The sequence below is a fragment of the Brassica oleracea genome, chromosome C6, assembly GCF_000695525.1.
Source record: "Brassica oleracea var. oleracea cultivar TO1000 chromosome C6, BOL, whole genome shotgun sequence".
NCBI classification, from domain to species: Eukaryota; Viridiplantae; Streptophyta; class Magnoliopsida; order Brassicales; family Brassicaceae; genus Brassica; species Brassica oleracea.
The window spans coordinates 30,733,889-30,748,757 of NC_027753.1; the positions used below are offsets into that span (position 1 = coordinate 30,733,889).

At 33.2% G+C, this 14,869-nt stretch overlaps 1 protein-coding gene across 1 annotated transcript; it reads left to right on the top strand.

Moving 5' to 3' along the window:
* The first annotated feature begins 3,848 nt into the window (after positions 1-3,848).
* On the top strand, positions 3,849-6,308 carry LOC106296818. Its single transcript, XM_013733047.1, has 8 exons — positions 3,849-4,502; positions 4,595-4,694; positions 4,961-5,017; positions 5,142-5,235; positions 5,412-5,494; positions 5,578-5,639; positions 5,715-5,811; positions 5,911-6,308. Exons 1-8 carry the CDS (start codon positions 4,213-4,215, stop codon positions 5,971-5,973), a joined length of 846 nt encoding a protein of 281 aa, XP_013588501.1. The 5' UTR covers positions 3,849-4,212; the 3' UTR covers positions 5,974-6,308.
* The last annotated feature ends 8,561 nt before the right edge of the window (positions 6,309-14,869 follow it).

The following is a 14,869-nucleotide window of genomic DNA, read 5'->3' on the forward strand; positions in this document are numbered from 1 at the left end:
AACTTAAAAAAATAAATCAGGAAGATTTGATTTATTCAAGAAATTTATTATATACTTTTTCGATTTAAAAATAAATATATTTTCTCAGATATATCTCTGATATTTCGATTTTAAATATTAAAAAAAATATTTTTTTTCAATCCTAATCAAGTTCTAGTCGTTATCAATCATCAGGAAAACAAATTTCCCAGACAAGAATAGGAGGTAAAACCTTGGATTAATTTATGAAACCATGATCAGATTTTCAAAAAAAAAAATTTATGTAACATGCAGTCCTTAACAGTTCTAGTTGATTCAGATCAGATAAGAACATTAAACAGGACAATAATGATAAGTTTAAGCAAGTAACAGTCGGTTTCTTTCAACATATAGAAGTCAGATTTTAAAAAAAACAATTGTTTAACTTTCAATCCTAAACAGTTCTAATGTGAAACTATCATCAGGAAAAGTTTTAAACAATTTTAAAATCAGTATCAGATTAAGAACAGGTTCAAAACAAGTTCAAGTTTGAGATTTTAAAGAGTTTATGGTTTCTGGTTTTATTTTATTTGCAGAGACATGTTGCTAAATATAGCTACATGGCTGCGGATGGGGCTATTTAATACATTATGGGTTTTAGATGAGTTTTCGATGATACCTGAAAACTTTTGATGGGTTGATCGGTCTATCAGTTATAGATCTTCCTGGTTAGCTGATGGATTGCTCGGAATTATTGTTTTTGTTGCTGCTTGCTGGAATAGGAGACTGGTATATGGTTGAGAGAGATTTTGGTTTCTGGAACAAATTTTTCGCCTGTATTGTAGCTGAGCGTGAGGGCGCGTCCGAACTCCGATTGATGCGGGGTTAGCGGCGTTCGCTTCGTCTCGTCAAGAGCTTTAATTTGGTATCTGGCTCGTCGTTTGGATCCACCGGAGTTGAGGGATAGAGCTGTTTGAAGTTCGTCGGGTTTTTAGGGTTAGGGTTTATGAGAGCAACGTCGTGCTGATAACGTGTTGTAAATGAAGTGTTGGGGAAAATACTTCTGTTCTCATTATTGTCGACCATAAGGTCCATATATATACAAGGTATTAGACCGTCATAAGGTCATGTTTATCCTAACAAGATAAGGATAAGGATAAACACTATGTTACAGATATACATGGAATATTTACTAGATAAACACATAGTCTCTTGTTGTCTTTATCATGTCCCGGATTGGACCTGCAGTACGGACTGGTCCATGGTCGATCATCATTTGGTTTATAACATTTCTTTAATAGTATAGATGAGCCATAGCTTATAAATGCTGTGAACTGAGCAGGTGTAATATGCAGGTCCTGTTCTTGCCACATAGTGTTTTAATAGAACTAACATATTTTTAAAGCCCAAAGTTTAACAAAAGTAGATCATTTAATATTATATATGCATATGAAATTAGTGTTTTTTACTATTAAGCAGGACCCATCATTATTAGTGAATCGGGCCTGAATATGTTTACCATCACCGTTTTTAAAAAGTGGTTTTATAAACTAGTATATATTTAATATTCTCACATTCTATATACTCAGACAACAATAATATTTTGAAGAATATCATGAACTTCCTTTTTTGGAATATGATGAACTACCGTTTCATCAATCAAAGTAAAAATAACTACAGTCACTTTTAATGAAGAGCACTATTATAAATTTCGAATTAGTGAACATTTTCATAAAAAAAAATGAAGTTGTTACTTTTTAAAAAAAAATATAAGTTTTAAATAACAATTTTCAAATATAAAATTTAGCTGGGTCTATGTGATCCCATCCATGTATCTAAGCAAATGGTTAAATACCATAACATAATGAAACGTAAGTTTTTTTCCCTAAAAAAGCTTCTTCATTTTCATCCCTTTCAAGATGGATGAAGGTTGATGAGAGTTTTCTAACATTAGTTGTTTTAAGAAAATTAGTTACGTCAAATTTGGAATCTGTGTTCTTAACTACTGGTTTTAGTCCTTGGACCTAGAAAATCTTTGGGATCACACCAAAGTTCCCAAAGTTATCGAAGATAAAAAAAAAGACTAGTGGTTTTAGAACTGAGCATACATCAGTAATTGTTTTCTTTTTTTCCTTTGCAAAACCCTATATCGCATACAATTCGAAGCATTGTACGGACTGGGGGTGAGCATTTGGGTACCCGTTCGGGTTTGGATTGGGTATTTCGGATTTTCGGATATTTCGGTATAGAGGTGTAGAACCCGTTCGGGTATTTTTGAACTTCGGGTCGGATTCGGATATTTTTAGTTCTGATTCGGTTATTTCGGATCGGGTTCGGATATTTAGATTTTGAAAATATATATTAAATTTTTCATTTCTCAAATTTCTTGTATTTAAATATAACTTTCACTTAACTAATTTTTTTTTATTTTTAATAGATTGAATGGTTAATAGATTTGGACATAACATTTTAAAACTAAAAAGACATTAATTGGGTTATTGTTTTTAAATTTTGGATGTAACTTTTTGTTAATTTTTGAAATAAAAAGTTTGACATGCATTTTAAGTGAGTAGCAAATCATTTTCTCCGTAATTATATGTATATCATATAAACTTAAAATATGTGTAGTATCAATATAAATATTTTATATAAAATGAGAGATGTAAACTAGAAATATAAGGTTAATTATACATATGTTCGGTTATATTCGGATATCCATTCGGGTTTGGATATCCAATCTCTCCTAATTCAATACATGTTCGGATATTTTGCTACTTCGGTTCAGATTTCGGTTCGGATTTTTCGAATCGGGTTCGGATGCGGTTTCGGATATCGGGTAAAATGTCCACTCCTAGTACGGACATATGAGTTTTTCCCACAATTATTTGGATGCTAAGATTAATTTGTATATAAACAAAAAAGATACCATGAATCTAATCAAATAGTTTAAACTTTTGACAACGAGGAGACATATCGTTAAAAGAAAATAAAAATCGTGTCTAGTTGATAGAGCTTTTTGGGAATAAAAAAGTGTGGTAGAAGAAAGGCATCAAATGCTTGATATTGGGATTCGCACCGTTGGTGAATTCCACGATCTGCCAACCATCTATTTATTTACATTCTTTCTTTTTATAATAAGTTAAATGTCATATAACAATATAAAAATAAACAAACCACAAATGAATATATGTTGTTCTTGGTCTACTTCCCTGGCTCCCTTCAATTAGGTAGGGAATCTACTTTTTATTCAATTCTTTGATTACAGTCAAAAATTCTTTTCGTTTTCTATTTAACATTTTATATAAGAAAATATGACTCCTATTTCAATATGACAAATATCTTTTTTTTTTTCAAAATTAGAATCTGTAGTTTAATGTATGTTTATTAATTAATAGTAATAAAGTGTGAAATAATTAATGTTCTTACTTATTATTGAATTAAACTTATTAAAAAATTAAAATAATTATATTACAACTAGATTTATTTGTTTTTTTAATACTGAGAAATATATATTAATATTTATGAAATATTGAAATTTATACTAATTTCTGGTGAAAATATGTTGATAATTTATAATATTTAGGTAAAATATATTGATTTATTAAAAATGATTAATTATAAAGATGAATTTATAATTAAATGTTAATTAATTTCTTAGTACTAAAAACTGAAAGAAATCTATTATTTTGTGAAATGCTAAATTTATACTGTATTAATCTTTTAGTAAAAAAAATATTGATTTGAAAGAGAGAGTATTAATCTTAGATTTTATTATGAGTTTATCTCCGTCTTCTTTTTATTGGTCAAATTTTGAGTTTATCTCTTCCCCAAGCTGGTGGAAAGTTGACGTTGTTTTTTCATCAAGCATATAAAACACAAACACAACAAGTATACAATAGACACATGCTTTTCTACCTTTTTTCTATTTTTATCTCTCTAAAAATTTCACCATAGATATAGAAAGCTTGCTCTCTGAATACAGAGAAAGAGGGAAGCAAATTAGAAAAAGCAATTCCACAAACTAAAAGAGAGACAGAAGACTCAAATAATTGACGTGCTTTATAATTGGCTTAACCAAAGTTTAAGTCTTTACTCCATTTCTCTTCTTCCATGGCTTAAAAACATGATTCACTTCCTCAAGGTCTGTCTTTTTCATATCTGATCAAAAGGGCTTCGAGTTTGGCCTCGGATCTCAGGGAATCCGAAGAAAGTTTGGATTTTTAGATTAGTTTTAGGGGTTTGTTGTCTTTGATTATGTGGATGGCTACTCGATCTAGTTCTGGGTTCGGTCATGAGGGTTCCTCTTTGAGTTCTATAAATTTCCAGACGAATACTTATTCTTCAGAGATGGGTCCTTACTTTGGTCGAAGTGGTGGCTTGTTGGGGATGAATATGATGAGCAATAATGCTAACTCTGGGCTTGTTCAAAATGGGTATTCGTCAAATTCTTCTCTTGATTCGGTTTCTGGGCTCAAGGTAGATGCTCCCTTGGCTAGTGAATGGTCAACTGAAGAACAACTCAGACTGGAGGTTGGCCTTGAGAAGTGAGTGTTTATCTTCTTTCTTTCTATCAATTGAGTCTTTCTTTTGTTTGAGGTTGATATGACTGGAGGAGATGATTCTGTTTTTTTTGCAGGTATAAGGATAAGCCAAGTATCATGAAGTATATTAAAATTGCAGCCACTTTACCTGACAAAACTGTTCGAGATGTTGCTTTGCGCTGTAGATGGATGACGGTAAACCTCTCCTATCTCCCAGTTTTGTAACCATTTTGCAGTCATATAGTTATATGTAATATCAAAGAAACAGTGTTGAGTTTGCATTACCTCTTTGCATGTCCTACTAACTTGTTTTGGACTACACTCCTGTTAAGTCTTATGTTGCATTACTTTAGGGAGCATTACAGTTTTGGGGGTTTAGAGTTTTGTGCAAAATTTTCTGCTTTCTTAATTTTTGGCTTCTGTCTTTATCCAATTAATATACCTGACACTGTTTTAAACAGAGAAAGAGAAGAAAAGCAGAAGAACAGAACTGTGGAAAAAGATTCAGTTATAGCAAGGTATGTTGTCGATTTTGGTTTTTGTTTTTCCCTATGAGATCAACTTAGATTGAAAGTTTGAGTTGTTTGATCCTAAGGTGCCTCTTTTATAAGGAAGTTTCTAAAAAAAATTATATTTCTTCAGGACAAGCAGGTGGAATTGACTTCGAGCATACCTTCTGTTTCCCCTTCTAGCATGGCTTCGTACCCTTTCTTAATGCCCTCTACAACCTCCTCAGGTAAACATATTATATGTGAAGGGTTAGCATCTCTCTTTATCTGAGAAACTTTTCTCTGATCCTCTTACCATTTAAAGATGTTTCCTCTTAACTTATCTTTCACATGTTGTTTAGTTGCAGTAATCTTTTTTGTCTTCATTTTTTTCACTGATTTTTTTTTGGTTCCTCTGTCTCAGATTTAAGTGGCAATGCATTCAGTCTCTTAGACCAAAATGTAAGAGCATTTAGTCAAATCAGAGCTAATCTCTCCTCCTACAAGGTAAGTTTCTAGTTTACCTGGTTTAAAAGAATGCAAAATGGCATTCTTGCTAAAAATTGGTCTTTCCTGGTGACTATGAACAGGCACATGATAACGTAGATCTCTTCTATCAGGCAAGGAACAACCTTATCAGGATCCAAAATGAGTAAGTTATTACTCTCTTCAAGATTTTCTGTAAATTTGGGTGGAGCTTGATCAACTGATGTCTTTAATTTGGCAGCATGAATAATATGCCTGGCTTGATGAGCCAGATGCCACCATTGTCTGTTGCAATCGATGATGATCTCTCAGCTATCTTATTTAGTAATTCAACTTCGGTAAGTTCATTATGCTGCTCACTTTTGTATCAAAAGTCCATTACTATTTTATATAGAGGATGTTCACTTGTTACTTATATTCTTCCCAATTTGTTCCAGGCGGTGCCTTTCAACTCAATGCAAAATGGCGGTTTCCATATGAAGCAAGAGCCTTTTGGGTGACTGATGAAGTCATCTGGTATCGCTTAATCATCTGTAAATGATCTTAAAAAGAAGCTGGAGAGCTCACTATATATATATATATATAGTTTTTTTTCTTTTCATCAACCGCATCTTTATCTCAAGTTTGTAGAAAATGTGATTCTTTCGTATCACTAAAGATCTTTGAAAGTGCCGTAATCTTAAGAAAGGAGTAGTAGTCTTGGTCCTGGCTCAAGACTCAAAACCCTCTTGACAAGGTCTATAGATTGATCTATTTAGTTAAATGCTCTTGGAGAGTTTTAAGGGATGTGTATAAAATGATATGATTCTATAGAAGAGAGTGTTTAGATTTGTATCTGTCATCTTTTGATCATTTGGAGTTATTTTGGTACTCATTTCTTATTAACATGTTAATGTTTAATATAAAAACCAATAACAAGAAAATACAAGAATACATACTGGCGACTTCAGTTATATTAAATGAAAATGATGAGACAGAAATTCTACATACAATTTAGCTGTCGGCTTCTAACTGTTGCTGCCATTTCGTTGAAATAAGAAGGATGAGAACAATTGTCTCTAGAATTGAGTATCAAGAATGGACAAGTGAAGGCAGTGGAAGCCATGGTTGTTGGGTGGTTATGTGTTCCTTCATAGGCATGTTATCATAATCGACATGTATTCTAAACACCTTTGCACCTTCGGAAATGAATAAAAGGATCATAAATAACAATATACACATAACATATAATGACAAAAAACTATATAAACATAACAAAGAATAGTGACATGTAGTTTCGTTATTTATACTAATGTCATCACATGAGTTCTGTTTCAAAAAAATAAAATTCATCATATGAGTTCAACTTCTGTATATTAGTGCTATACCAATTAACAAACACTATAAAATAATACATTTTACTAGTTTTGAATTAGATCAGTGTAAAATTTAATTGAGAAGATAATAAAATAATTTTTAGAAAATTTTATATACATATAGTCTCAATAATACTATAAAGGTGTGTATATGTAGCTAATCTAGTATGCTAACGTATGACTTTAGTTTTTGACAAGGTCGATTGCTTCGATAACCACTTTAAATCAAAGAACACATCCCTTATATACTAAATCAAAAGTCACCTAACTAATCAAATTTTGACACATGTAATTATACTTTTACAAAATTAAAATTAAAGAGTGTTAAAAGTCAAAAATAACTGTAAGCAACGGTTACTGAAAAAAACCCATCACCCATGAACTTCCCTTTTCAAGTGTCTTGGTTTGTTATGGTTTAACTATTTTTACAAATGCGTTTTTTTGTAACACTAATATTCAACTATTTAAAAAATTTGTTAAGAGTCTATTGTATATCTGTTTTTGTGTTACCATTTGAATTTAAAAAAGAAGCGATGGAGAAGTATCTTAAAATACATAGTCAACCAAAAAAATCCAGAATGTGTTTTCTTTAATCATGATTTATCTAATTGATCTTTATAAAAGGCTTCAGATTCTAAGAAAACTTTCAAACAAAAAACGTGTCAATAAAAGTTTGATTTTTATATTTTATTTTAGTTTCAATTTTTTAATATTAAAATAAAAAATTATATTTTTCAGAACACTAGAATTTGATTAAAACAAAATAATTTTAGTGTAAACAAAAACTGCTCCGTGCTATGCACGGGGTGATGATACTAGTTAGTATCTAAAGCATAAAAAGACAAAAGTACAAAACACATGGATTTTGTTAACCATGAGTTCATCTCTCAGTGTGAAGAACTTACGTTTCAGAGGAGAGAAAACAGGTATCTCCTCCTTTTCATTGATTAACAAGAGTTACATTTGTATGTGAATAACAACAAAACAGAATGCCCTTTTTTCAAAAAAAAAAACAAAACTCTTACACTTAACTAACATTAGCGTTGGAAAACTGATCAGATCTGCTCCATGCATATTGCGGCTGATCGCAAGTGCATACAGTGACTAATAACAGACATGTGAATCCCATAAGGAAAATAGGAAATGATGTTATAGTTGTGGTATATAAGAAAAATGTTTATTGGTATAAATTTCTTAGGAAGATAAGACAAGCATGGAAAATTCGAAAGTGTTTTATGGAGCGTAATCGAAATGGAAATGTGTGGATTGCTAAAAAGGATTTGCACTCCTTATGGGAGAAACCACATGAAACTGAGGATATTGTCTACAACATCGTTAGGATGACCATAAATGATTACACTGATGACAGAAAGGTAGAAAAGGTTGCATATACCTCTGATGAATATACTTGACCTGGGTGACTGGGTCATAATATTTTGCATGCTCCAGACACATGATAGGAAACAAAGATGTTTTTGATGAGATATCTCCCATGAAAGGAGGAGAGTTATATTTGGTGACAAGAAACAGGAAAAAAAATCAAAGTGTTCGAATTATCGAGAATCCAAAAATCAACAGCGGCTAGTGAATGTCCACCTGGTAGAATGACTGTGATATGTGACTACCATATGCGACCAAATATTGTTTGTTTAGTTGGCACATGTTTTCGCGATTTGCGATATGCGATCAAGTGTTGTTCGTTTCGTTGTCGTCACATGTCGCAAAAACCTTAATTTTAGTCACTATTTCAGTGATTTGGAATTGCGACTACGACTAGTCGCGCAATCAGCCGTACAGCAATAAAATGAACATGTGACTAACGGCCTGTAACATGATTATAGGATCCATCACACAACAACCTGCAACTGGTCGTAAGTTACATGTCACAGCCACATATAAACAAATAGGACCATATGCATGGGTTTTATTTTAGCTTACCGAAAAAAACTTTTTTTAATAAGAATGTTAATTAATTTCATTACTTAATTATGTAAAGAGCGATACAAGATGAACTTAGATCCCATTCTTCTACAAGTAAAGAGTCTCAAGGAACCCCAAAAATATAAATAAACTCAAAAACACAAGAGAAGAACTAGGCTAATTAATTTGCTGAGAACAATCTTTATTTTTGAGTGTTCAGAAAGTATTGTAGTTTCTATGTACAATGTTAATATAACTGAAAAGTACCTTTTTGTTGTAAAAACTATTATAGTTTCTATGAATTTTAAATATGATGTGGGCCTTAAAAAGGCTTAACCCAACGGCTTGTAGTTTCAAAAGTCTGTGAAACTAGTGTAGTTCATACGCACAATGTTAATATTAATTTTGAGCGTTGGATGAACAAAAAATTTTTTTGAGCGTTGACAATGTATAGTTTCTATGTACAATAATATTAGGATTTTTAACGTAAATCCCCCCAATTAAGTTTATTTCGGGTTAAAACCCCTCAATAAATGATTCAATGAATAAACCCCTCAAGCCACTTTCCTTAACGATTCGACCCCTCCGTCAATAGCAATGTTAAAAGCCGTGAATTGTCTATTAAGTGCAAAACGTAGTGGTTCATTTATGAAAAAAAAACGTCAAAGCTTTTTTTATTTCTTCTTCTTCTCGTTCTAAAATCCCCAAATCAAAAGTTTTAGAGTGAAGCGGTTAATTGATTCGAGCGGCTTTCGATGGACGCGACGTTTATGAAACAAACATGGCCGGTAAACAACAATAATCTCGCTTATGACGTTTATGAAACAAACATACTCTCCAACCCGACATAAACGTTTTAATGACCATGTTGTTTTAAGTGTAATTCCTTTTAAAGTCTAGAAGTTTGGATTAAGAGTTAAGAGTATATGAATTATATGGTGTGACAAAGAACGAGTTAAAACCTTAGAGAAGGATGATCTTTCCTCGTCGTATAGAGCACATGACGAACATGATTTCTAGTTAAAAAAAGAAAAGTAGCCAAAGACACGATAGATATATATTATTCGTTTACTTTGCTGAATAAAATGTAAACATTTGATGAGTTGGGAAGAAGAGTAACATGGTTCGTATGACCTTAACCAGAGGTAATTTAAAACTCCAAAAGAAGGTTTTAAGACCTTAAGCCGTGAAAAATGAAACATCAAAACATAGTGACCTTAAGCTGAGATAATCCTAACATCAAAATCAGCTAATTTATAAAGTCTCTCCAGTAGGGCCGACTTCAGTAGATGGCATTGAAGTCTTTGGTTTCTTGGATGGTCTTCCTTGTGGCATGTTAGGGGGCTTAGACACCGAGGCTACTTTATATTTTCGCTTGTTGTGTCCAGTTTGACGACATTTACTACATGTCTACAAAAAAAAGAGTCAAGTGAAGCAATAAAAGAGAAATGACTTAGGCGGATTGAGATTACCATTATAACGTTGGCATGAAATGAAGGAAATTCCGGAGCTGGTTTTGGTGGGTTAGGCGGATTGACTGGTGCTTCCTTTTACGTTCTTTTGTTATGTCCGGGAGCTCCACAATTAGAACATTTCTGTAAAAAAAATGATGTTCAAGAAATCATAGAACATGCCACACTGAAGAAAATATATTAACCAAAACAAGAAGACAAACTTACCACAATAATCTTTTCTGTTGGCTCAAGGTTTTCATTTTGGATTTGACTTGCTTTACAACGGTCTTTTTCACTCGGATCACGGATTCTGTCATTCTTTTTTGGTCTGCCCGGCATGATTCTATCAGGAGGAGGCATGACAACTACATCATAATGTTTATCCCATAACTCCATGCCATTGACAGGAAAAATAAGTGATCTGTAACAGAGCTTCCACTTCTCAATAGAATACCAATCCGATACCACGGTCTCTGGCAACTTTGTTTCTTTGAATTCAGCATACATTGCAGACATTATGTGGCAGCAAGGAATGCCACTTACGTCATAGGCCCGACAAGTGCAGGAAACACAGTCTCTTACTCGCACAACATACTTGTTTCTTCCATGATCAACCTCGTAGATGCCTCTGCCATTTGGATATGGATGACACCACTTCAGACTCCTCTTGCGCTTTTCTATGATAGCTAACGCTTTTGGTGTGATCAAGCCTTTAGCATTATTCATCTCATTGATCTTCACATTGTTGCTTGACATAATATGCCTCCTAATGTCTTCAAGCAATGCAATGATTGGTTTTCGACGATCTTCTTTCAAGATAGCATTGTAAGACTCACTAATATTGTTTTCAACAGCTGGAGACTTTGTAACGTCACTGAAAAATGCCCTGCAAAACAACAAGGACAAGATGCATTACCGCACAAAAGATACAAAACTAGCCAAAATACACATATATTATTAAGAGAAGATACATACCTAGACCAGTTTGAATGCACGCTCTTTTTCACTTCCTCATAAGCATCAATTTTAACGGCTTTCATCTTCTCTAGAATTTTTCAAAGACATGCTTATTGTAAGCTCTTGCACACTTCCAAAATAGCTTATGTAGAGGATCAGCTGAGCCGTGCCTTTTCTTCAAGTTGGCAAAGATATGCCTCGCACACATTCTATGCTCCGCATAAGGAAGCACGTTTTTGATGGCATGTATCAAACCTTTTTGCTGGTCTGAAGATAATGCTAATCCATTTCCAAGATCTAAACCTAATTATTCTCGCAGTAACTCCATGAACCACTCCCAATACACCTTGTTTTCCACAGGAACAAGAGCCCAAGCAATGATGAACATTTGGTCATTTGGATCCCTTCCTACTGCAGTCAATAATTGCCCTTTCATTCGCCCTTTTAAGAATGTTCCATCCAAGTGAATGATACGCCGACAAGCACTCTTCCAACCAACTTTTTGAGACTCGAAACAAGTATAAAACTTCTCAAAAACTCTCTCTTTTGTACCTAATATTACCGTCGAGCCAGGATTTATCTTCCTGAGTTCTTCGACATAGTCATACATCCTTGTAAACTGCTCAGCATACTCATCATTGATAATGTGCAACATCATTTGCCTTGCACTCTGACATTTTGTCTTAGGAACACGAAGACCTTTAAGAGCCAACCGCTGCATTATCTGGTCAGCTTTAAGGTTCGGGTTTGTCCTACACTCGTTTAGAAAATCAACAGCTATCTTTGGAGCAGTGTAGAGAGTAACAGTTCCTGTAGGGTAGCAAGAATGAGTTCTTTTGTACGATCTAACAATCATATTAGGTGATCTACTATTGATCGATGCATATAGCCTCCATGAGCATCCATCAACTACACACTCTGCTGCTACTTTCTTCCTCTCTGATCTCTGAAAATGGATATTGACCCTCTCTTTCATTGAATACTTTTCTATTGCCTCTCTACACTTAGCTTGTGAAATAAATTCTTGGCCAACTCGAAATTCAACTTTGCCTTCATCATCATCTGAGTCTTCACTTTCAACATAATCATCCTTGTAAAAGTCAGTCCATTCATCATCACTCTTCGGTTCTTCTTCCTCTTCATCTCCTCCAATAAGAACATCATCGAGATAAGGATCATCACCTCTTACAACAAAAAGATTTATGCTTTCCAGTTCAGTTGTGGTGTTCACCATCTCCACCACATCTGTATCACAACATACATCCTTCCTACTCCGATCTACTATTCCAGACTGGAAATAAGAGAACTTATCCATGTTCTCTGGAAAGCCGCCACTTGTGATCATACTTTTAAGCATTCTGAAAGTTGGTTCTTCAAAATCAATCCTACAACATCTTGTTTCACCACCATTTTATGTTCCATCTGCTGCCCAGTATCCTCCAACGTGTAAACGAATATGAATTTTTCTGTTTACAAAAAAAATTCAAACCCATCAAACACACATAATCAAACCAATAACAAATCACAAAATCACATATAAATTTGAGATATAAGCAAGCCAAACTTACATGTTCATCTTCCAGCGACCACTGAATCAACTCTTTCACTTTCACTTTCACTTTTCGTTTTCAAACCCGCAGGAACTAGGCTTCTCGTTTTCAACTCTCGCACCAGATTCAAACTCACCCCCTCTCGAACTCAGTCTCTCTCAAGTTCTCACAAGAACCAAACGAAGCTCAAAATCCTTCTCTTTTGCAAATTAGGGTTCATCATTCTAAGCTATGTCGACTTTGGAAATTTTTACGTGACTTAATTTCAAGTTGGAAGGGTAAAATTACATGACATTCTAATTAAAAATCGTGTTGTTTATCTACAAATCGTGTTGTTTTATTCCTTTCCAAATACGTTGTGTTTAACTTTGACGGGAAAAGTAACAGGAGGGTTTAATTCGTTAAGGAAAGTTACTTGGGGTTTTTATTTATTGAATCATTAATTGAGGGGTTTATACCCGAAACAAAATTAATTGGGAGGCTTTTACGTTAAAAACCCATAATATTATTGTATTTTTCGTACCTTGGTTATCCGACTTATGAAACCACCATCGCACGAAAAAATTATGATTGATTTATTTGAATAATACGATCTCGTTTTTGTGATAGTGTATCATTGATCTGCGCATGAAATGTCAATAAATAAACTTGTGGGGGCCTTACTCTTACTACCCCCTTCTCACTTTTTTTTATACTCGTCGCTGTCGAGTTTTGTCTTGTCCCCATTATTTAGGCAAATTTCAGAAACCAATAAATGGAGGAGGGTGACTGTAATTGTGAAAAAATTGACAAACAAATTAAAGAGATTTGGTTTTGGAAATGAAATATTTAAACCAAATGGTCTAGGGAAGAGAAGAAAGGGTTTATATACACGAAACGAGACTCACAATTTGTATATAATCGCTTCTCTCCATGTTCTTAGGAACGAAACTTTATCATATTAATTCATACAATCATATATTTTTATTCTATATTTGTCTATAGCCGAAAGCGTTATCAAGCAGAGATAGAGAAAAGAAGATCATTTTAATTGATTATTACTCGAAAAGGAGGGAAAAAACAGAGTGGCTTTTTAAAAAAGTTTTGAGGTAGAATAAAGCTACTCCCTCCGTTCGTATATAAGTTACGTTCTACAACTTTTTTTTTGTGTCAGAATATATGACGCTTACGAAATTCTATGCATAAACTGACAACAAAATATTATTTCTACCCTTACAATTATTATCAGATTCTAGTCAAAAGTTCAAACTGCTGACTTTTTTGTAGTGTATTACGAGAAATATACTTATATTTCCAAGCAATGAAAAAGTAATAAAATTAACTATACCATCCACTATATATTACGACATCTTCTTCTTTGTCTATTTCAATCTGTATAACTTATCAATTTAAAATGGAGAACGAGGAGAGCAAAGAAAAAGATGATTTTACCAGTTGATAGAGTTTGTTTTCGTGTCAATCGTGATTTTGATTTGAATAAATTGTTCTTTATGATGAAGGAGAGCTTCACCCTGACAAAGCAATTGAAGAAACCTTACTTGAAATGTTGAAGATTTATCTTCCACATTCTTTTTAAGATCAAATAATGTCTTCTTGTATTGCAAGTTATTTTCTATTTTTCTTATTTTCTTTGTTCCATTCAATTTTTTTAAAATTGTTTAGATCACATGACCTTAAGATCTATTTGATCACATAGACACAATATAATACTCAATAATTTTAAAATAAAAATTACTTCAAGATAGTAAACTCATAAAAACAAAACAAAATGAGAAATAAGAAATCTGAAAAATAAATAAGTTATAACGATGAATTCAACAATCTTAAAACTAAAATTATGAAGATGCTAATGTAGCCATTACGCTTTGAACCAAGGAGACATCACAACTTATTTGAAGAGGAAGACGATTCTCTCTATCAAGTGTAGCTTTCTTCATGTGCGGGATTTTATATTTGTTGTCTCCTCCAGTTTTCATGATGTCTTTCATGCACGATTGAAGGGTCAAAAAAATATAATTAACTTTTTCAGCAGCGTATTCTTCGAATGATTCTTCCAGACATGAACAAGATCTGCTACGGTTCTGGGACATGTCTCATGCTGTAATGATTGGATTGCACTGAAATATCCGAGATCTAAAATGTTTAGATCCGGTGAATTTG

What these genes read in the sequence shown, in the direction of transcription:
- LOC106296818 (XM_013733047.1), top strand. Translation starts at nt 4,213, where the DNA reads ATGTGGATGGCTACTCGATCTAGTTCTGGGTTCGGTCATGAGGGTTCC. An exon ending in TGCGCTGTAGATGGATGACG is followed by an intron (nt 4,695 to 4,960) that starts GTAAACCTCTCC and finishes TGTTTTAAACAG; the next exon opens with AGAAAGAGAAGAAAAGCAGA. An exon ending in GCCCTCTACAACCTCCTCAG is followed by an intron (nt 5,236 to 5,411) that starts GTAAACATATTA and finishes CCTCTGTCTCAG; the next exon opens with ATTTAAGTGGCAATGCATTC.